Source organism: Pseudopodoces humilis, chromosome 9 (assembly GCF_049639895.1).
Source record: "Pseudopodoces humilis isolate 2021_Gansu_Grassland_sample_001 chromosome 9, ASM4963989v1, whole genome shotgun sequence".
NCBI lineage: Eukaryota > Metazoa > Chordata > Aves > Passeriformes > Paridae > Pseudopodoces > Pseudopodoces humilis.
Genome location: NC_142208.1, coordinates 16,138,050 through 16,160,986, shown reverse-complemented (window position 1 = coordinate 16,160,986; position 22,937 = coordinate 16,138,050). Strand labels below are relative to the sequence as shown.

At 37.8% G+C, this 22,937-nt stretch overlaps 1 protein-coding gene across 6 annotated transcripts in view; it reads right to left on the bottom strand.

Moving 5' to 3' along the window:
- USP54 (ubiquitin specific peptidase 54) overlaps nt 1–22,937 on the bottom strand; it is a 93,174-nt gene that overhangs the window by 27,254 nt on the left and 42,983 nt on the right. For 5 of the 6 annotated variants that reach the window (XM_088059494.1, XM_014250475.2, XM_088059498.1 and 2 more), the window contains exons 2-8: nt 18,450–19,296; nt 15,950–16,042; nt 6,349–6,483; nt 5,125–5,238; nt 4,880–4,962; nt 2,901–3,006; nt 823–969 (exon numbers count right to left, since the gene is read on the bottom strand). In XM_088059494.1, the coding sequence (XP_087915620.1) occupies nt 823–969; nt 2,901–3,006; nt 4,880–4,962; nt 5,125–5,238; nt 6,349–6,483; nt 15,950–16,042; nt 18,450–18,596 (825 nt within the window). In that variant the 5' untranslated portion in view covers nt 18,597–19,296. Of the gene's footprint in view, nt 1–822; nt 970–2,900; nt 3,007–4,879; nt 4,963–5,124; nt 5,239–6,348; nt 6,484–13,019; nt 13,068–15,949; nt 16,043–18,449; nt 19,297–22,937 lie in introns of those variants that run through there. The other variant, XM_088059497.1, reaches the window with a different exon arrangement.

Here is a 22,937-nt window from a genome sequence, read left to right as displayed (position 1 = left end):
TCAAAAGAATTCAGGACACAGAAAAGAAAAAGTTTTCTATTTAATTTAATTTTATTAATTTAAAATGCACAGGTCTCATGTTCAATGCATTACTGCTTTACTACACAAAGACCGCACTCTTTCATAACCACATTTCCATCGGATCTGATTCTGGTACACTGTGAACTGGACAATGCATTTTTTTTAATGTGTATATTTATTAACTATTTTATGTAGTATCTCAATGCTACAAGAAGACAAAGCTATAGTTTGGTATACCGATAATTCAGCTCTAAAGCATCAGTTAATGTAGAGTAAGTGAATCCTCCAGGGGACAAACATCTGGATCCTATTTAATTCAGTCTATCATTCAATCACACTGTGCAAGCCACCTCTTAGAGACTGCTCAGTCACAAATAGCTCTTCAGTGTTATGACCACACATTTCACCAAAAAGAGGAGCTAATGATAAAAGAAAAACAACTAAACAACCCCAAAGACAACTAAACTACATTTTGTCTTCAAAAGAAATAAACTTCTGTTCTTTAAAATGAAAGAGCACATACGTATTTTCATAGAAATAGGACAACTTTGATTCAGAATTTTCTTTCACTTAGAAGAATTTCTGAAGTCTCAGACATTTCAGAAACTCAAGAATATACAGTTCACTGCTTTTTCTAAGGCTTTCAGAGACAGATCAGATCCTTGGTTCTGCCCTCTATTCCTCTTTTTATGGACAGCAAAAAGGTAAAGGTGGTGACTGTATATTTTTCTCCATTTTATACTGTAGACTACCATGAAAAAGACTGACTTTGTAAGTAGTGACAACATTCAAAAAACTCACATCTCCCAGTTTAAGGCATGTTCCCAGACTGTGAATCACATCCTCAGCCAGATCAGAGTGGTCTGAGTCCCAAACCAAGCCAATGGTGATGATTTGTGGCGAGTTCATCAGCACACGACGAATACGGATCTTCTCCCCACAGTTACTCTGAGCATATAAATAAAGCAAGACACTGAATATAATTCTGTGCTTATTATAATGTTAGGGCAAGGCACTAACAAATCTAAGTCTCAGATGTACAGCCTCCAAAGGGGAGGTGGTGAAACATAGCGGATATACTCAGTGCCAAGGTAGGAGCTTCTCATGTAATAGATGAGATGTGCTATCAGGACTATCCTGCCTTCTCAAGCTTAAAAGTGAACACTGCCAATTCTTCCTCCTGCTATTGATAATGATTAAAACACAGAGCACAAAAAAAAGCTTATTTAAAAAAAGACAAGCAAACTTACATGAAAGATCCCAGTAACTCTGGGACAGTAATTCTTAGGAATTGGATGGAAAGGTCACTTTTGATCAGAATCCCAGATTAAAAATTTTACGTACAGAGACCAATGCCTTATATGACAGTGTCAGAAAAGTTTTCTGCTTTGCTGAAAAAGCAGAAGTCCTGCTTTGCTGTTAAATTTGAGTGTTTTTACATGGCACCTCAAACATTCCATCTCAGACAGTATAGTTAGGTCAGTATTTGTATAAATATGAGAACAACTGCTGGAAAATAAGGAGAATAAGAGGTGTTTTAGTAACTCATAGGAGTTCTACAATATTTATTGCCCGTTTTGATTTTTCTTCCCCTTTTTTACTTTTTAAATAAGTACCAGTGCATTTTGCAGGGGAGGGGGCTGTCAATGATGCAACCGAGTGGGGAGGACACGACAAAAACTACGACAAAGTCCATTTGCAACATTCATTTTTCCCTGAGGCACATCACAAAGGTACCCCTACAAGAGTGCAGGCAAGAACCCCAACATTTTCATACTAAGAATTGTTTCTTATGTCTAGAGTCCAGTTTCACAAGTGGATATAATAATTTCTGACACTAAAACCAGGGAAGAGATTGCAAAGCGTCTCTTCCTCACAGCAATCTAGAAAATTTAACCAGAACTTCAGTCCCAACCATCAGGGAGAGACAAAAACAAAAAATTATAAAAGCAGGAGAAACTGTAAGAGGACTCTGATGCTTAAATGCAGATATGAGGCTTTAATATTAAGATGACTTTATTCACACATATTTTGAAAGGGTCATTTAAAGTACAAGCAATTCTGTTTATTACCTCCCAACCTATCTTACTTTCAAATTGTCTTTGCTTCAGCATTTTCAACATGAGAGCAGGAACACAGCATCCTGATAAAAAGCTTCCTTTGCATAACTTTGAGGCCACACTCAGCTAAACCTCAATAGAAAATTTTTTTGAGTATAAAAAGAAAGGGGCAGAAAATGCTGATATGCAATTTTATCCACATGATTATTTCACAGTCAAAGAGCAGTTTGCCCTGACCAAGAATGTATTTCTATTAAATTTCACATTCTTTGATTATTAAATAGCTGGACTCATATGCATCTTTTAAATGAAAATAAAGTAGCTTAATTTCTTTTACTTATATAAGTAAGCCACTATTTGCCAATATTAAAAAGTATATATTTCAGTGGAGACTGAAGTATTTTACTGAACTTTTTACCGAAGGTTTCAGAGTTATAGAGAGGGAAGCCAGGTATAAAATGGGTATACTTACACCGGCCCCAGGTACACAAACCCTCCTGTTAAAGCTAATGTACCTAACAGTAGCATTACATGAACCAGCAACTCTGCAGCTGTTTCCTGCCCTACTTATTAATCAATATGTAAAATAAGTTTGATGATCACTCTTTTTGCATATTTATTAAAAGGCAGAACAAGATACTGAACTCTTACTTTAGAAATCTAACACTTGAAACATTTTACATAAAAAATAAACATCTATTCCTGTTTTAATACTTGTGGCTAGTCAAAGAAGCACCCATAATCTCTAAGGTTTCCCTTCCTTCATTGAGTAATTGTGAAATGCTGAATGCACACCCAAAGAAAAGTAAGGCTACTCACTGGACAGTTTCGCAGGTCCCCCATAGTGCTGGCATTCTGCAGGAGCTCTCCAAACATATCTGGAGTTGGTTTCTCCCGCCTCTCCAGCATACAAATAGCTTGATTGCTTCAGTATAGACAAGGTATGGAAAACAAAAGTTTAACAATAAAATAAAAACACAAACCCACACTAATCCAGCATACATTTCACCTTTTCACCTAAATTTTTTTTAAGTTAAGAAACTTAAAATACACAAGACTTTTTATATTTAACATTGTGGTACAGAAAAAAACTACATAATTAATTGTGAATTACTATATTGTCCACAAAAATACTGCATAAAGAAAACAAGTAAAACTCAAAATAGAAATAGATTGTTTGGCTTAAAATCTGTATCTTAAAAGAAAAGTTAAGCATTTTGATAAGTACTTGGTTTCAAAATGAAATATTTGCTTTAAAACGCGCCCCCTTCAATAAGCACAATTATACTAAAGTAGTACAGAAAGGAACATTCTGAATAATATTACAAACAAAAAATAGCACAGTACCAAATTTATTTCACTGTCCAAGTTGAAAGGAAGATGAAAATATGTACAAAAGAGTACTAGAGCTTAAAGCATGTTCAAGTTTAAAATGGTTTCAGAGGTAAATAAATATATTAGTACATATTGGCATTTCTAAAATAATGCATGACTTAAGATCTACTGTGATATTTCCTAAAAAATATTGAATACCATTTACATAACTATTTTCCCCTTTTTATAATAAATAATATTCTCATATACAGTGTCTGCTGAAAACCAATGAAAATCTACAGCTTGATGGAACAGCAGGCAGAAGCCACAAGGGGGATGCTTTACAGTACACTTGCTACACACAGTTTGTAAAGTGGTACCTTTTAAAAGGTCTGCATGTGAAGAGCAACTAGCAGTTTTCATGACAATTTTTTCAGGCTCTAACTACATAACTCACATGTTTATGCTGGACATAAAAAAAAAGAGAAGTTCTAATGCCAATAAAAATTTCAAGACAGAAACAAATAAAAGATTCCTGCCTCAATCAGATTTTAAAAGCTTTTAAGTGAGCAGCCATCTACTCAAAGACTTCTCCAGCATTAGTTCAATCTGCTACAGACCTAGTGCTCATGCTCTGTGTACTGCCTTTGATGAAAGGTCACAGTGACCAGGGTTGTTTCCCCATAACTAGATTAAACAAGAGCTATATATACACATCAAAGAAAAGAGGATTTGAGGAACTACGGGCTGGTCAGTCTCACTCCACCACCTGGAGCCATGACAGACCAAATCAATCTCCTTGGAAATCAACCCCATGTACGTGCAGGATAAGGCAAGTCAGAGCAGTCAAGGCAGATTTATCAAGGGCAAACCATGTCTGACCTCCAGTGAGAGTTTCTCATTCTGTATCTTCCCCTAGTTATCAGAGAACTGCCCTGGTCACCATGATGGAGGGAAAAAACCCTCCAGTTCACAAGTGGAACAGGCAGCCCAGAGAAGTCACAGAATTTCTGTCCTTTAAGCACTTTCAAAACTCAGCTACACACAACTCCAAGCAGTTGATTTAGCTCTGAAGTTAGCCCTGCTTTAAACAGGAGGATGGAGTAGATGTCCAAAAGTCCTTTTCAATGAAATTTTTTTGTTGTTTTTTCTTATCTGTCTTCTTAAATCACTTGCTCACACATTAAAGTCTTTCAAAATGTACATGAGTCCTTGCTACTACAGTTGTCAAGACTCAGAATCATAAACAAGCAGACATACTGATCCATGCCTAAACTGCCATCTTCTGCTTCACTAAATCCTCATATTCTTTATCACAGTTATCAAACCTCTGCCAACTTTGAACAAACCATGTTCTAGACATTTGATCAATAAAGATCATAAAGATCCAACTGCAATACTAGTATGGGGGGAAAAAAAAAAGAAAAAAAAGGGCGGGGGAAAAAAAGAGGGGAGGGAAGTTCTCTTTGAAAAACTCTACTCACCAGAGTGAGGTTGTGGAAATATAATGTACCATCTGGATGAAAGGTAACGGGTCAGAGGTGGCACCACAACTGGTACAAACGCACTAAAAAGAAAGAAAATATAATACACTGACAAGATAAAACAGGTATTTCCACTGTAACAGTTCTGCCTGTACATTTCCTTATTGTGGCAATGCATGTTTTGGGAATGAAAATATAAAACTTGAGAACTGGCCTTTGGTATTAAGCACATAATGTTACCTCACCTGCTCAAATAAAGTCATTGCAAACTTCTGGTGGGAAACACAATGCGGTGCAGTGCAAATATCTTCCTTTGTCTCATCTGCAATGTGGAAGTGAATTCGCATTAACAGGTTTTCCTAGCCAAAGGAAAAAAGGAAAAAATTTATTAGATAATTTCAATTGCAGACAAAAGTTAAGATATAAATCACAAAAGCATGCCAGACACAATAATGTTACAGACAGAAGGCTCATGCAAATTTGTAAAAGTTGCTTCAAAAACAAAGAAGTTGGTATTTCTTGGATAAAAAAAGGAAATGCTCTCCACTTCTGATTTGAAATGCTGGATCAGGTAACCATTAATTTTATTTACTAGCACTGCTGAAGACTCTGCTGCTGATTTTTCTGTCCAGTTCTCAAGCATCCATTGATATGACCAAATGCAACAGAGTACCTATGCAGTTTTAAAAAGCACTGGATTGACACTAACTTCTCATCAATACAAAACAAATCAACTTCTACATTCCATGAGAGCTCTGAAATATGCCACACCAGCTACATTCTATCAGAAAGGGGGAGAACTAACAAATGAAGAGGCAGACTAAATTCTGTATGAAACAAAAGGACTGAACATTTCCTAGATATTAATTCATACAACTACATCTGTTTTAAAGTTCCCAGGAGTTCTTGTCCCAAGACCTTCTCTCCTCTCACTGTTGCCAGTATTAATATGTGGGTGCCAGAAATATCTTGGTAACTCTTCCAGCAGAACCCTTTTCACTAACCCTACTAACTGCCTGGCTGGTTTATAGGCCTGCAATAAACAGGTCAAGATTAATCATTTGGCAAAACACCTGTGACATGGTATAATTTCCCTTGAAAAGTTTTCCTGTGAAACCACAATTTCAGAGTAACTGGAAAACAAAATGTCCTTTCCCCCTTTCAAGGTGATCCTTAGAACTAGGATCCTAGATCATTTTTTTAGAGCAATTTTTTCATAATTCACATTTACTGCACACTAGAGAGGGGAAGCAGTACTTATGCAAAAGAAACTGCAAAAACAGTTACCGATGATATTACCATTTCCAAATTATTAATTTGGGGATCTCTCCGTGCACTTTTCCAGGCCAGACATGCAAGGTCTGTTGCTATTTGGGGAAAGAAGAAATTGAGGGGGAAAAAAATCAGGGAAGATTGGGTAGTGGTGGGCTACATCTCTGCCTGTCAAACCATCTTGCAGTTATACTCACAAAACATTCAGCAGCATCATCCATGATGCCCAGCTGGAAGCGTTGCTCATCCTGAAACGTCTTTGCAAGAGCAGTGCGCAGGGCATCAGAAGGCAGTACCTTCTCACTGCTACACTGAAACTGGTTGAATATACCCTAGTAAAAAACCAAAATGATAGTTATCATGTTTTTCAAAATATGACTCAATTTATCTGAAATCAAACAGCAAACATTTAACTTGTTTGGACCCTGCAACACACAGATACTTGTACAGTACACAGACTACAAGAGAAAATCCTAAAAGTTCCTCTTTTGAAATTATATGCACCTTTGTGTATTTCTTCTTTTCCGCTCACATATACATGGGAGGATTAGGAGTTTAGGATGAAATTTCCCTCCATATCAATCCCCTTGGATCTATTTTTCTTTCAAATCTGACTCCTGAAGCAAATACAGTGAATACCAAAACTCCATAGTTTTGATTCCCATCTCTCAATTTAACTTTCTCACTTCCAGCTTACCCATGCCACCTTGCTCCCTCTTTTAAGCAACTCTTTGCAAACATCTCTGTCCCTTAAACAGCCACAACTCGATACTTGCACACTTAAAGAAATTTACCTTTCCTAAGTCCAAGTGAGTAAGAATTAGATGATTTTTGTATCAGCATGCAGGAGAGAAAAGGCATGACATGAATAGAAATGGCAGTTCCTATGTATAGCCAGCTGTTCACTTGCTGCCAGAAAGCGTCATTTTCATAACTGTAACTCACACATCACCTGGGTAACAACCATTTGCAAGGATGAGTAGTTCTAAAAAGACACATTATTGTCTGAAGTATTGGTTATATGCATGGAAGTTCTGTACATATTCCCAACTGATTGAACACCCACATTTACTATGTGTGCTTGTGCGCACATGTGTGTGAAATACCCAAAACATCATCTGAACAGTTAACTTTCACTGTGCCCTTCCTACAAAAACAAGAACATGATTCTGTATGCAAGATCCTCAGTCTAAGTAACAAACTTCTAGTCCTTATTTTAATACAAGACAACTCTCCATTACCACTGTGCTCTACTTTCTACCTCATTTCATATGACAAGCAACCATCTTCATCAGTGTCAGTCTCAAAATTCTGCTTGTCCTTTCCTATAAAACTTTCCTCACAATTTCTCTAAAGACTGTGGAAAAGCTCAATTCAATGCAAGAGAGGAAAAGCGGATCACCTTTAATTGTGCACCAGTCTGCTTTTCTGCCTTCTAAACTTACTAAAATGAGGAGAAAATCAAACTGGTTTGCCTGTTTGATTTTCTTTCAAATCTATACTAATCTGCAGTAATTCACAATTCACATAGCACTTCTTCCTTTAACTATGGAAACCTTCTCCCCAACATACTTAGGATGTACATTAAATGGTAATAATCTAAATCTCTCTCTCCTTTAACTATTTTCATTTGTTTCTTATCAGGAAATGAGAATGTAAACTGGGAGGTTTGCCAAATGATACAATCTTGTCTGTTTTGAGGAAGCTGGAAAAAGTGCAGAGCACGGCTGTCACTGCACAGGCAGCAAACCAACCTCCATGCCCCAGCCATTTCTGCCCATAGGAATGGTACAATTTATAGTGTTGACATAATCTAAAATAGATGAAATATGCCTATATCTCTGTACTGCAACTTTTATTTTGGTGGTCCTCAAGGTGCTCATTCATGGATAACAGCCCAGTGTGCTGAAGCCAACAGCTCTTCTACTATTGCCTTTATTGGAGTATCACAGAATCATGAGAAAAGGGTAATGAAGAGAAAGCTGAGAGGCAGCATCATACTTCATGAACCACAGACAATATCCCCCCTCAGTTATCTTTTATATATACATACATAAAACAGAAAGAATGACAAAGTCTCTGCACTTAAACTTGATCACCATTTCTGTCACTCTGAAAAAGAGCGAGTTTCATGTTTCATTAGTGAATTTTCTCATTTCAGTGACCCTCAAAAAAAAAGGCAGTGAAACATAACTCCATTCCACTTCACATTTTATATTAAATCATTTAAGAGCACTTCAAAATATTCACAACATTAAAAAATGTGTTTGTTCAACCTCACTTCATAGATCTGAGACATTTGTCTAGCAACTGGTCCACAACCTCACTGCCGTGAGCTGATGGGCAAGACCTGGTTTGCTTCACTGAGAGCCTTGAAATGACTTTGCACTCCTGAGGGATGAGAAACAATGCAGGCTCTCAACTAGGTAAAAGAAGAAGCAAACAAGGAAACTGAAACTCTTCTTTTAAACTTCCACCTTTAAAGAAAACAGTATACTTGCTACAGAACAAAAAATAATTAAGCAATGTCAATTCTGTGAAGAATGCAAAAATCAAAATGTAACAGATCCCAATATTACATGGAAGAATGCCTCCTCAAATTTGTAATGACATAGCACACAATGGTATACAGTCTTATTTAGATTACAAGAGAAAGAAAATCTTAAAACCAGTGAGTAATTGTGCATTTTAATCTAATAAAGACCAAATCTTATTCTGTCATTGCACAGTGAAGTTTAGAGCACATTGGAACCCAGTGCCTGTAGGAAGTCCCAAAAGCAACTCAAATGGAGTCAAAAGCACTTTGAACACAGGAGAGTTTGGTTTTCCTTACGTTTCAGTCAGCAGGGTTTGGTTGGGGTATAGAGGGGTGGGACATGGGGTTGTTTGGTTTAATTGCGCTTTCTTTTTAAAGAGAGGTTCTTTGCTCCTCTTCAGAACAAGTCTTTCTTGTCTCTCAACCTTAGATGGACAGGTGTGGCATTTCCTGCAATTTCATCACTTTACATTATTTAAGTCAGTTCTCCCTCCTTGATTTAAGGTCTTGCCTGTGAGCGATACTGTTAATTGCTCAAACATTGGTTCTGTACACAGGTATGAAAGCCAGCTGGGTGCAGACCAGGAAAGCACTCCTGATTCTCCCTGAGGAATTCTCACAGCACCTTCCTTCCAAGGCTTTATGGAACATGAAGCTTTATATGGAGCTTTATATATGAAACATTCAAACTTCATTCTCCTCCGAAAAACTTCTTCAACTTCTTCTGAAACTGAAGATGGTGGAAATCCCACCAGAGTACACTGATGATCTCTTTCAATGGCTACATTCCTACACAAATGAGTATGTCCCGAACAGTGGCAACAATGCGAATGGACACTGCTAAAAGACCCATGAAAATGCAAAGTTTCTTCTGTTTTACCTGTTTTCAGTAACTAACATTAAGGATGCAGACCAAAAGAAAAAGAATTAGCTTAACATAAAATCTAAGAACTACTAATATTACATTAATAGTAGTACTTTGATTCCTACACTGAGGACATCTTCTTGGCATGTCAGTCAGCCTACAAGCTAAGACAGAACAGTGTGAGAAGGATTTTTCAGATAGGAAGCCTGTGTTCCGGTTATACTGCATTCCTGTGAGAGGTCTGTATGGAAAAGAAGCCCATCTCCCTTCGCATCTCCTTCCCTACAGCTCTTCAAAAGTCTGGACCGGGTAGCAGAGAATAAAATTAACAACTGCATGTGTTCTTTAAGACCAATAAATTTGCAAAGTCCACCTACTTGCATATAGTTCTTTCCCAAATACTAAGATCAACTCCAATTACATCGTTATCTTTCACCAGCTTGCTCTCTGATGGGTCCAGACCTGGAACATCCTTAACCATCTCAAACAATCAATTTTTTACTATTCAGAAGAGTTTTTCATAGTTTTTCAACTGAAGGCTTTCTACTACTACACAGCTGGGCCTCTGACACATCAGAACAAAGCCCTGCAGAGTCAGTGGGCTTCCAAAATAATGTGCTCCACTTTGGGAAGCATGGGTGTCGGGATCAGTATGAACTTTCTAGGTGTATATTGATAAGGATCAAATAAAGGAAAACAACCTAACATTTATCACGCAGCTTTTCAAGAAACCTTGAAGATGTTACAGAACACTAAAATTCACATGCATGATCATAGACTAAGTTTTTTTCACCTGGTTTAGAGAATAAAGATAGCAAGTATTCTTTTGGGTAATTCATGGGATTGACATGCATCCTTGGGAATTCTTTTAAAGAACTGACAGTTGCAATAACTCTGGAAAACCCCCTCCCATAGTTTACAAGATCTGCTCCCAATTATCTTTAATACTGTTTGGAATCAACTTCCTCCCTAGGAAAGAAGTATTCCATTTATTTGTGGTAAACTGACTTCTGCAGTGTGTAACTTAACATACTGATGAAACAAATCAAACTTGATATACATTCACATGTGACTTTTTAATCAAGCATGCAAAACTAGGCTGACATAAGAATAAATTGATGGGTGAAGACAACAGGGAACAGCTACTGAATCAGAACAGTGTTCATGCACTGTAATTTTGAGTTGGGTCCTTGGCAGATTCCTGAGAACTAACTATTCCCTTCCAGAATTACACAGAAGTTTCTTCTGTACAGAGACATCACTGCAGCTCTAGTGGTATGGTATTTCAAAGAACAAAACATGTTCCCCTCAAATGTCTTAGTATTCCCTCTACTAATCAATTGCTTCAGGGTTTTGGTGATGGGATTTTGTTCATGTAATTTTTTTAAGCTTTCTCTCCATTTCAACAGCATGCCCTTCTTACCCTGTTCAAATCATTAGATCTTTTTTTCTTGCTTGTAGTACCTAGTCTCTCATTCAGAACATCACACTCTCCCAGTGAAGCCTCATACTCAGTACAACAACCTGTTTTAAACGGCTGCTAAAAATAACTTTTCTCCTATCCAAGCACATCAGCCTCCACCCAGTATTTCCACTAGCTCACATTTCTTCCTCACATTTCCTCATGTTATATTCACCTTCAAGGTTGCAACAAATTTTAGGTCTATTTGGTTTTGATCTCTTTTCAAACCTCCAAGTCTGACAACAATGAACCTAGATTTCCATTTATTCCTTTCTCTTTATGTCTCTTCCATTTGTACTCACACTGTATCCTGAATATTAAGATCAGGTCCCCAGTACAGACTGCCAAGTCAGGCACTCCTGACTACTACCAAAATCAAATGAAAATAATACTTTCCCCACAAGTGTTGTTTAGGAAGGTGGCAGGAAAAGAAATTCAAATCACAGAAAGTGCACATCTACTAGGTAACAATTCATTAACTGCTTGATCAAGATCAAAACAGCCAATTGCTATTTGGAAGCTTCAATTACCAGTTTATTAACTCAGGGAACTGTACTTGCCACTAGTTTATTTGGCAGACAGTTATTTGCAAGTGCCAACTGATGAAAAAAGTTGAAACAATAAAAGTAATTACTTTACGTATTTTGGCTATTGTTTTACCCTGAAATACCACTGTCATTTGAAAAAAAAGCATAAAAACAAGAGGATGAAATCTTTGCAACCAACCTATATGGTCTCAACATGATGAACATTTGATAATAAATCACTCCATTTCAAGCAAGTGGCATATCAGAACCAACTGTAGTCATTCCACTTTTTTAAAGCGCTATAAAACCCTACTGTTCTCCACTTTCATCTTAAACAACATAATTTCTACATAGAAAATACACATTCTTCCTGCTTTTGTTGCACATGACAAAACAACAGAAAAGACCAGCCCTATTAGAATTTATCAATCAATAGAACATTCTTCTTTGTGACCTACAAAAAACACTCTGTCCTGTATCCTGGCACTATGGAGCTCCCAGTACAATCCCTGGAAAGAGAACAAACTCTCTGTGGCATGCTCAGTACAGTGGGCGGATTTCCCCCTTCCTACCCTCTTCCAGCTGTGATAAACACCAAAGCAAAGTCATGCTGAAAAAAAGGAAAATAAACCAAATCATAGTAGACTTCAGCATAAATAATAAATCAAAAAGCTGTTCCAGTGTTATGGGAGGCAAACCACATAGTGGTAAGGACAGCTTGTGTATTGAAAAAAAAAAAATTAAATAATGCCACATCTTAAGGAGCAGTGTTTGGGATTCCAGCAAATAGTCTGTAGCTCTCCCTTTTTATAGCTGTTGATGCAAGGTTCCTTCCAAATAACCAAGGAATGCATATCTGGAATGATTTCAAGGTTCATTTTCTAGGCAGATAAACACAGTCAGGTAGCACATCAAGTTTTAAAATTACTTCAAGAATTTGTGAAATGGAAATCTTCAATGTGGTACAAAAATAAAATGTGATTGGATCAGGTATGACATCACTGTCCTGTGATCCCATATTTGAAATTACAAGTAATATTTAGAGAGCTAACTGAGCATTTACAGTAAATACTGTGTATGACATCCCAATCCCTAGAAACAGCTGCAATGAGCCAAAAAAGTGTGTAAAAAATACAACTTCTTCAGTGTTATTCCAGGCTAAATTTAGCTTAGAGAAGACTATCTTCCTCTAGAGTCAAAAGGAAGAGGATGTCACCTTCAGAGCAACGTTTTGGAGCAGAAGAGCATGAACCCTCTCTGCACAGCAGAGATGGTGTCAGCTATGCCGTGAAGGGACCCTGAAGTGGGGGAACATGACATAGGCTCCTCCCCACAAATACTGTTCTTCTCCCAGGCCAGGCTGGAATCTGAACATGCCAGCATGCTCTGAAGAAGAGTAAACATGTCCTGTCTCCACTTTGCTTGGTCTGGACAAGTATTTTGGGCAGATCCACCTGACAGCATGCAAGGCTAATTACCTCTCCCCAGACCCTAATAGGAGATTTTCGCATGGTATAGAGCTCCAAATTCTGGTGTTCCCACTGGATCCAGCCACTTCTTCTCCCTCATCTTAGCAAAGCCTAAGGCAAGATTCAAGAAAAAGAGGATGTCAAAGACCTGGAGGCTAATCCAGCATTACTCTGGCAGGACAACAGTTAAAGGCTTCCAGAGCAGAAAGGAGATCTGGGGCAGGGGAAGAGATGAGCACAGAAGGGAGGGGATGACCCTGCTGCCCTGGGACACAAAACATGCTCTTGTAGAAGCTTGCGGTTTTAGGTGCACATTAAGCACATAACCCCATTTGTCTTACAGAAGTTTATACGTAACGTGTACCAGACAGACAGACTTTTACAGACAGAAGAAAATAGAGGAATTTGAAAACATTGATCCAGAGGGCAGCAGAGAACAAGTAAATACCTTGAGGAGTCTTTCCCCCCCTTCTACTGCCTGCTGAAGGAGTATAAGAAGATGAATGTGACCATCTCCACAGTTTGGGGCTGTCCCTTGTGAATACCCCTTCCTTTCCAGCTGCATTCAAGCAAGACAGCTTGTTTCTGGGGCCCAGAGGTTTCATTAGAGGTTAAGGGGAGGTTTGCACCCCCAATTTCACTTAGAGTCAAGTGACAGCCCTTATAACTCACCTTTATAATAGTATTTGACTTGAAAACAACACAAAAAGGGGAGGGAGAAACTTTCCAATACTTACATGCACACATCAACATTTTACACAAGATAATAAAAGTGAAAGCTTGGCACAGTATCACCCAGAGAAAGAGTTTCTGCAACAGGCTTTGGTAGGACACACAGCAATTTCCCATGAAGAACAGACTGCAGATAGAATAAATGCTAACTTTTTGATTTGGATCCAGTTGGAATTTATTTACCTTTTCAAGTTTTGGTTACTGCCCACATTCATAAATACTTGTCTAGATAATTCTTTATTTGCTTATGTGTTCTTTAGAGCTTTTGTGAGCTCTAGGAATTCTGCACACAACCAGACAGAAGTTTCCCAAAATGTGCAAAACTAGTAGAGGATTTGGTGCAATATTATTAATTTATTGGAAATTAAGGGTTTTAACAACTCCGAGCTAGGAATGTTATTGCTAAGAACTTCAGGCAGAAAAAACCAAACAAAACCAAAAACATACACACAAAAAATGTTTGCAGATAACTGAGAGTAAAAAGAGAGAGCAGCAAATTTTTCAAAAGCTGCTTAATTTAAAAAATAAACATATGGCTGCAGGCATAGAACTTGTGAATTCTGCCATACCACCTGTCATTTCCAAGTTTATAATAGCACACTACACACTTCAAGACATCAAAAACAAGGATTTTACCAAAACTAAACATTCTTTGACCCAATGTCTGCTTTTAATACATATATTCCAGAGATCCTGTCATCTTCCAGTTTTCCTGCAGTGCTTTCCCTCTCATACTGGTACTGCTAATCCATATGCATCTTTGTCTGCAGTTGATCATTCAAGACCAGTTTCACGAAGGTTCATCCTCTCCTTTTTTTAATGAACTCAAACCAGATCATGAGAAAGTCTTGTTATCCCCCTTTAAGGACAGGGATATATTTAATACTCCATCTTTTCTGTGTCTGAAGAGATGTATCTCACTTCGGATACACAACCTTGCTCCTAACCCTTTATAACATTCTCTTCTGATGATACTGCTGTAAATATTATCCTGTCTCATCATTTCAACAGATTAGTATTGAGACAAATTTCCCTTCAAGAAAAGATAAATTTTCTTACTTCATGCCTTAACAGTCTCACCTTTGCTGTTCATTTGGCAGGGAAAACTCCTCCACAACAGCCCAAAACCTCACTAGATAATTCATTTCAAGCCTCTCTCTACCAGAGCACCTGTGATGTTACTTAACAGCAGCAAGACAGCTGTTTTACCATAAATATTGCCTGGAAATGTCAAGTGATCTTAATTTAAACCTGCACTCTCTATTTTGCCATTTTTATAAGACCTGCTGTCTGCCATTTTCATTACTGTACATACAATTAATGACACAAATTCTCCCACTATTAGTTTATATATTTAGTTGGATTTTACAATACATTTGTGATCAAAGAAAATGTCTAAGTCTCAGTTTCAGAAAGGAAAATCACTGCTCAGGAAGATTAACGTTAGTATTTTCATCACGTTTGCATCATGTCCACCTCTCCCACAAGAAGCCAGGGATTTGAGCTACCAAAATTTAGAAAGGAGGCCACAAAAAAACCCCAGAAGTGGAACAAATTAATTGATAGAGACAAACAGAGACACAGGATTGCACAATTTACTTTAAGTACGTAGCAGTACTCAAAATCAGAGACAGCATCTGGATCTTACTGTCCAGGCAGCCTCTATGACAGTCAGTTATTGCATGTGCAGCTACAAACAGAATTGATGTTTTTTAAAACAGAGACTACAAAGAGCAGAGCCATTTAATGCAGACATCAATATTTACAGTAGAAAATTGCCTTTTAGGCTTACATAATCAACAGTTTTGAACAGAAAGGCTTAGCTAAATGGCATTCCCCATCCTGACTTTTAAACTAGCTCTGAAGGGGAAGGTAAATGTTGATGAGCATACTGACTGTATATTTGTACACCAAATGATAAACTGGAAAAAACAAAGCAAACTTGTGTTTTACTGCCTGAACTAATGGAGACTGACAATGACCTGCACACCATTACAAGGAGTCCTTGTAACTGAAACTTTACCAGCAGTATTTTCTCAATTTTTTGAACACATTTTAGAAACTGGATCTTGGACCACTAGCTATCACGTTTACCTTGTTCTCACACATTTTCATGTGCAAATTTAATTATAGATATTAATTAAATATCATAAATATTTCTGTTAAAATTTTTAAAGAATGGTTTTCAATGCATTTCTAACTTTTACCTTAAGAGCACAGAAGATGCAAGAATCACCCATACATTTGTGCGTCGTGATCTGCCGGAAACTGCGGCGAAAAATGTCCAGGTGCCAGAGAACCTGAAACAGAAAAGGGGGCACAGCCAATTTTATGAATATATAAAATAAAATAGTACATAAGCTTATGATTAAACTGCATATGCTGAATAATCCAATGCCACCAATGATCACCTTCAAAAGGGATGCCTTTTATCTAACTGCAAGTTGACATTTTCAACTTTCTTTAGCTGTAACCTTCACATGCTAATTTACAGTATGACCTTCCCCTGAATTTCCTGCCATGTGCTTTTAGAAAGCCCAAATGCTGGAAAATGAAGCACCAATAGCATATGCATTAACAAGTTCATGCAAGTGAAAACAGTAGAATACTAAAATCCGTTATGCCAAATTTTATCATTGCTAAGTGTCCTCACAGGCCATGATTACTATCCCAACCCTGTTAGGGCAGTTATACCTTTCTCTCAGGACAGGTATGGTGGTAATAACAGCTGTGTGACTAGGTAGGGCCACAGCACAGAAAAGCAAGCAGGCTTTTACATGTTCTGCTAGCAAGAGTGAGAGGTGACATTTGCTCTAACAGCACTATGTTTTTTCAGTTTTACCACTAAATCTGTGCACTCTTGGGAAATTATTCAAATTTGTATCTGTAAAATAGCAACAATACCCATCTCTGAGGTGTTCTACAGTCTGTACAACTCTTTATGTACAAATGTGGCCAGCATTGGCTATTTCAGCTCAAGCTAGCAGTAACTGGACTTTCCTGCAAACCTCAGTCACCAGCCTTTCTGAAGGCAGAAGTCTGCAATGAAAGAAGCCCTGACCTAAATCACGTCCTACCAGGTTCCGGACAGAGCAGCAAGGTTCAGGCTGACATGTGACTGGCTAAATGCTTTATTAGCACAAACAGAGGAACCAAACTTCTTATTTCTGATGAATTTGCCTAGGGCAACTGGCTAGAAAAAATTTACCACCCTGGCAAATTTGTGCTGGTTTCAAGAAGTGTTTTCAACTGGAATGATTTGTTATTTAAACTGTAGCAATATGTAATATTCAGTTTTTTGAAATATAATCTGTAAGTTTCCTGAAACTTCATAATTGCCATGGCTATGTTTTTACTCAAACTATCCCTGTATTCAAAGGCCTGGGAGGCAACATAAGCCTTGAAAACATTTCTGAAGAACTACTGCAGACTTTACAAAAGGACAAAAAAAATTACATTTAGGAATGAGTCCAATTTTTTAATGTAATTGCCTTTGGAGTTTAGATTGAATGTTAATAGAAATTAGTAAGAGCAAGGAGCAACAAACATTCAAGAGCATTTCAGACTAAGTGCTAAAAAATTAGGATAAACCCCAGAAGTATGTATGTTATGAAAAGATTACCATCTTGCCTTTTTTTTTTTTAATTCAGCTTTGATTGTAAATACTTTCAGTATCCGATCTCTCTTCAGCTTTAGAAGAAAAGGGTTTCTGTAGCAGATTAAAGGCCAGGTCATATACTTTCATCTTCATGTATGGCATGCGGCTGGTATTAGGATCTATTTAGTCCAGACCTAGGTTCACTAACCCAGTATTAGGAAGCAGCTGGTCATTACACCTTACAGCTTAATAAAGGTAATTGATACAAAACATCACTGGAAATTTCTCTTTGCCCTGTAATTCCTAACATATTAAGCCTATTGAGGGTCATAGGTATATGTATTTGTATTATTTGCACTGGGGCTACATGAAAGCCTGAAGTTATAGTTGAGAACTTGATTGTGCCCGTGAAAAAAAACCAAGCAGAAGTCAAACCCATAGTGATACAGTCTGTGCTGCACAGACAAGTCATATGAAGGGATGGAAAGTGATGTGAAGGTACGTCAAGCCCTGCTGCCAAAATGACTAAATCTCAACCATCAGACATTCATAGCATCTAAACAGTGACAACACCTCTACAGCAGCCATGCTATTCCACTGAATTTGGCACCAGAAAAGGTTTTTCTTCTAAATCAATCAGTAAACATTCAGTCATTTAAACTAAGCTACAAAGCAGCAGCCAGAAAAAAAACTGAACTACATAAAATGGATCTTGTATAGTTATTATCAAATCTTGACCTTGACTGATTCAACAAAAAGTTAAATTTACTTTTAAGAAGTATGCATTCTGCAAGCTATGCAACATCCTATTATTTAAAATAAATTTTCTATGTATATTTTTAGCTTTGGTTGACATTCTACAAGCTTGCACAAACAAGACATTCAAGTACAGCAAATGATGACCGTGTAAATGCTGTTGAATTCACTGGGAAAACCTGAAAATTAAGAAGCTGTTCAATAACTCAGTCTGCTTTTCCAAATGTAGCTTTATTCTATCCAGGCCCAACAACAATTACATTCTCAGGTTTGGCTATATTTGTTGCACAGTGCCTAGGAAAATACTGCAACAGACAGAGGGCAAAACCAGAAACATTATTTTGTGCTCTTACCTGTAGTGCACTATTCAGGAAGCAGCTGTTCTGTCCTGGTTCATTGCTGAGACCTTTACTGGGTGCTATTGAGGTGGTATTTCGTGGAGTAAACATGCCCTGTACATTCCCCCGACCCACAGAAAAGTAATTTCTTTTCCAAGACATCTTCCAGTTTCAGCTGTAGAAAATGCAGGTTTAGGCTGGCAGAATATTTGACTTGATCAGATGCTTCCTTTCAAAAAATTTTAAACTGTAACAACAACCAGTCTTCCTTAAACTACAGTTTAAACAGTATTTATCCTTTTGCCAGGACTCAAGGAGTATGCTTCTTTTAAATCCAGCCTGGGATGCTATTCTTCATTTCCTGCTTATGCATGCAAAAACCTCCTTTAAAAGCAGCCACATAGAACATTTGCAAAGGGAAGGAATCCACAGTTGTTCAAGTTCATGTTATGCTGCTTCTCCCTTTTCCAAACAGGCAGTAACTTCAGAGAACAAATGGCAAATCAAGGAGGTCCCAGACTCAAGACAAGAAAAACAACAACTTCCTCCCACACCCCCAAAAACACAGCTTCTGCAATCCTTCTACAATCCTTCTGAAGAAGATGGGAAAAATCCAATTAGTAAGGGAGCAAAGAAACCAAAACACAACCTTGGCAGCTCCCTTTCAGTTACATGTATCTTGGGTGATGAAGGAGACATTATCCTCACAGGGGAAAAAGAAGTAACTCCAGAACTTGAGAGCGAAGAGCTTTAAAGAAGCAAGAAGTCTCCGATACAGTTCTTCTAATTCTGCATGCAATCTTTAGAAATTTCTTCTCCCGATCCTCCTTTTGCAATCGGAATGCCCAGCCGTACCAGAAAGCTTGAGAGAAAAAAATAATCAAAGGCTTGCGTCATTTAATTACTCTCTTGGTTTTGTGGTGTTCTGCCAAGACCAGTGTTGCCTCACCTCCCACAATACACTGAATCTTCAGAGACAAAGCAAAAAATCTAAACATTCCTCCACCCAAAAAACAAAATAATATGGAAAAGAACAGAGGATTCTGAGAAAAGCATGTAAGAGCAAGGAGGCTTGGAGTATGTTGGAAAGGTTAAGAAGGAAACTGGATTAAAAAAATAAACCACAACATTCAAGTGAACCTCATGGTAGTAGTCAAACATATGCTTTACAATCTTGTAGTGTTTTTTTTTTTAAAGATATCTTATTCATTCAAACAGTTACATGAGGATTTGTGGTTCTGTGAATACATGCTAGCACATTCTCCACCCTAGAACTCGGATTTTGCACTGAATGTGGAAGGCACAAGGCTCATCCCTGACTCAGCAACCCACTGCACTCTCCAGAAAAAAATTTCCTTCATCAGAAACTATGTGTACCTCTAAAATGCTATTTAATCTAGGCACATGGGATATATGATGTCTTATAAAAGGCATAGAAACTTCTGAAGAAGCCAGAACAATTATTCAACAGAAAGCACTCTTCCCACAAGTTCACTTTTTCCCTCACCTACAAGAAACTGCAAAAAAAAATATTGAAGCAATTCCTAGAAAAGGGAATGACAAGATTCATAGCAACACTTTTTTTTAAGTTCTTTTAAGTGTTGTCCACCTATATTTACAGAAACTTGCATAGTATTTTCTTGGTACATTCACAATGACATCTAGAATTATACCACTTTTGATAGACATAATAACAACTGAAATTACCTATTATGGCCAGTAAGAGCAAGACAACTCTAATCAAAAAGTATTTAAGTATTAATTGCAGCATGAAGTCACTACAAAATAGACATATGTAGGATTTGTACATCAGGAAAATTAACTGAGAGTATAATACTTTACAAAGATACCCTGGGTATCTGTGAAGGCATGTTCTTCACCTTCCACACAATTATAAATTCTTCATCTGTCAAAACACAAAGAACTTCCTAAATACCTGCAAATGTGTTACAGCAGCCTAACACGTTCCCTTCTAGCAATACTTCGTTTGTACTTCTGTTAAACAAATATTAATGAAGTCTCAGCATTGCTGTATGGCAGGCAAATATCTACTCACAGATGAGTAGTCCTCCTGGCTGCCAGTGTGCCATGCAAAATTTCAGACATGCTTGCAAGCCTGCAGACACAGACCATTACCGTGCCCGTCGCACAACATTCCTAAGTGTTGAACTTATACAGGAGTCATTTCAAAGCAATTTAAGCCTCAGCCCCCTTTCTTTGCTCAACCCCTTACTGAACCATGAGCCAGTCATACTGTGTGAGCTATTTAGGGAAAAATTTAGGGATCTCTGTAAATCAACACCACTTGCAATAGGTGCAGTGTGGCCAGTGTGTCACAGACAGAGCAGAGTGCTGCATGTAACAGAGACAGGCAGGCTCTGTGCTGCCTCACAAAAGCCACTGAGCCACTCAAAACCACTCAGTCTTCTTTCCACAGCAACTACAAACAAAGAAAAATACTATCCAAAACATGCCCAAGACACTCAGCTGAGAGCTGCACCTATTCAGCAGACTTCAAGTTCAAAACAAGACTCTGCTCTCAAAATGGGCTGTAAAACTAACTTTTGAACACTTTTTGAGCAAAGCTACATCAAATACAACAAAGTAAGTTCTTTTTAGCTTATTTTTATTATTTTGGAACAAAATTCAAAACTACAGGCTTTGCAGTTTACCTGCCACTGCAGCAAGACTATTTCAAGCTGGCCCAAACCCTCAGAGTAAGCTTAGAACCTGCACTGCTTCTGCACAGGCTTAGCAGAACTGACTTCTTAACCACCATGACTGCTCACAGAAGTATATTCAGTTTGCTCATTTGGCTACACAGCCTTTGCAAAGCTAAGAACAAGCAAAAAGCACTTAAGCTGGTAACCACCCATTTAGGAAGATCACATCACAGCTTTGCACTGTGCCAACCTCTAAAATCTTACCAATGAAATATAACAACTTGTAAAAAATAAACATTATACAAATGTTTTAATAAGGAGTAAATAAAATATTAAAAACAGATAAAGAACATATAATAAAAAAAGCAAACCCAACATTCTAGATCTTCCTGCTGCTTTGTAGCAGCTTCCTTTGGGAAGGCAGGAGGGCTCCCAGCCTCAGACACAGGCTCAGCAGATGAGAGGCATGGGGCATCACTCCAGCAATACAACCCCAGAGCAAAGCTGGCCATGGTTCAACACATACTTCTGGCCTGAAGAAACCAGAGTCTGTCCTTTGACAGCAGAGCACAACACTCTACAAGATGTACCACAGAAGATTTCAAGACCCTGTTTATCCCCATATTCCCTTGCTAAATCAATCACACAGAAACAAAACATCTCAAGTTGCATCCTTTATTCTCTGGCAAAGTCTCACTATCACTGTTCATTTTGGAGTGTGAGGAGGAGGGGTGTGTGGAATGTAACACCCCTCTCACCACAGTCACATTTATCCAAACATTACAGGCTATTGCTTGAACCCCCAAACAAAGCTGAATTAGAAAAACCCTGTTTAAGAACAAAGATGCTTCCATACAGATAATAAAAGCAGAGGTCTAGAATTTAGTGTTTATTATTTATATTTCTGAAAAAACTTTCAAAACGCAGAACAAAGTAAATGCTTCAATGTGTGAATGTGTCTGATTTCAGAGAAGAGACTCCTTTCCCCCAGTATCCCACCACCTATTCTAATGGCAGAGAGTAAATTAATGGTATTGAGGGCAAATCATGCCTTCACATGCTGCAACACCTCTGAAACCTAAAGAGGTGAGAAACAGCTTTGAAATCAAGATCTTTTTGATAATAAAAAAAGAGAGACAATGCATTTTGTTGAAAGTTTTCACACAGATGGCTCCTGAGTTTGACTCTTTCAGTGAAGAGGCACAAGCATAATCCCATGGCTGTTCTCAGCTAGATGGAAAGTTTGTAGAAATAGAGGCTTGAGAATACACTTTCTCTGTGTATCCACAATGATGAAAGTATTTGTGAATTTCTGCATGGATTAAATTATATTTAATTGCAGAGATATCAATATTACAGCCTTCATTTAGTTTTAGACATCCCAAAAGACAGTCAGCTTTGCAAATCAGTTTAAATTTGATCTTGAAGGTAATGAAATAAAATAGAGGAGTGGAAAAACTTCCAAATACCAAATTAACCATGAGGCTGGATGAAGAAAAGAGTGAAGAGGGCAGTGACCTGACAAATAAAAGAAGATGATTTCCTCCTCTTGAGGATGTCTCCTCTTTTTGAGATTCTTAGCTAGACAGAAATACAAGACAGATTTATTTGCTCACCTAGACCATAAAGTCCAACTACAAAATACAAGATTTACATCATCTCTGTTGCCAAGAATTGTTTCACAGTACAAATGGGACAAGAGAGAGGAAAAAAAATTTCTGCTTTATGCATGCATTTCTCAGCCTTGATGGCTCTGCTGGAAGAAAGGAGTAGGGAGGAGTCTGTAATGCTTCTTCTGCCAAGCTTGCACACATTTGTCAGTCTTCCTCTTAAATGAACA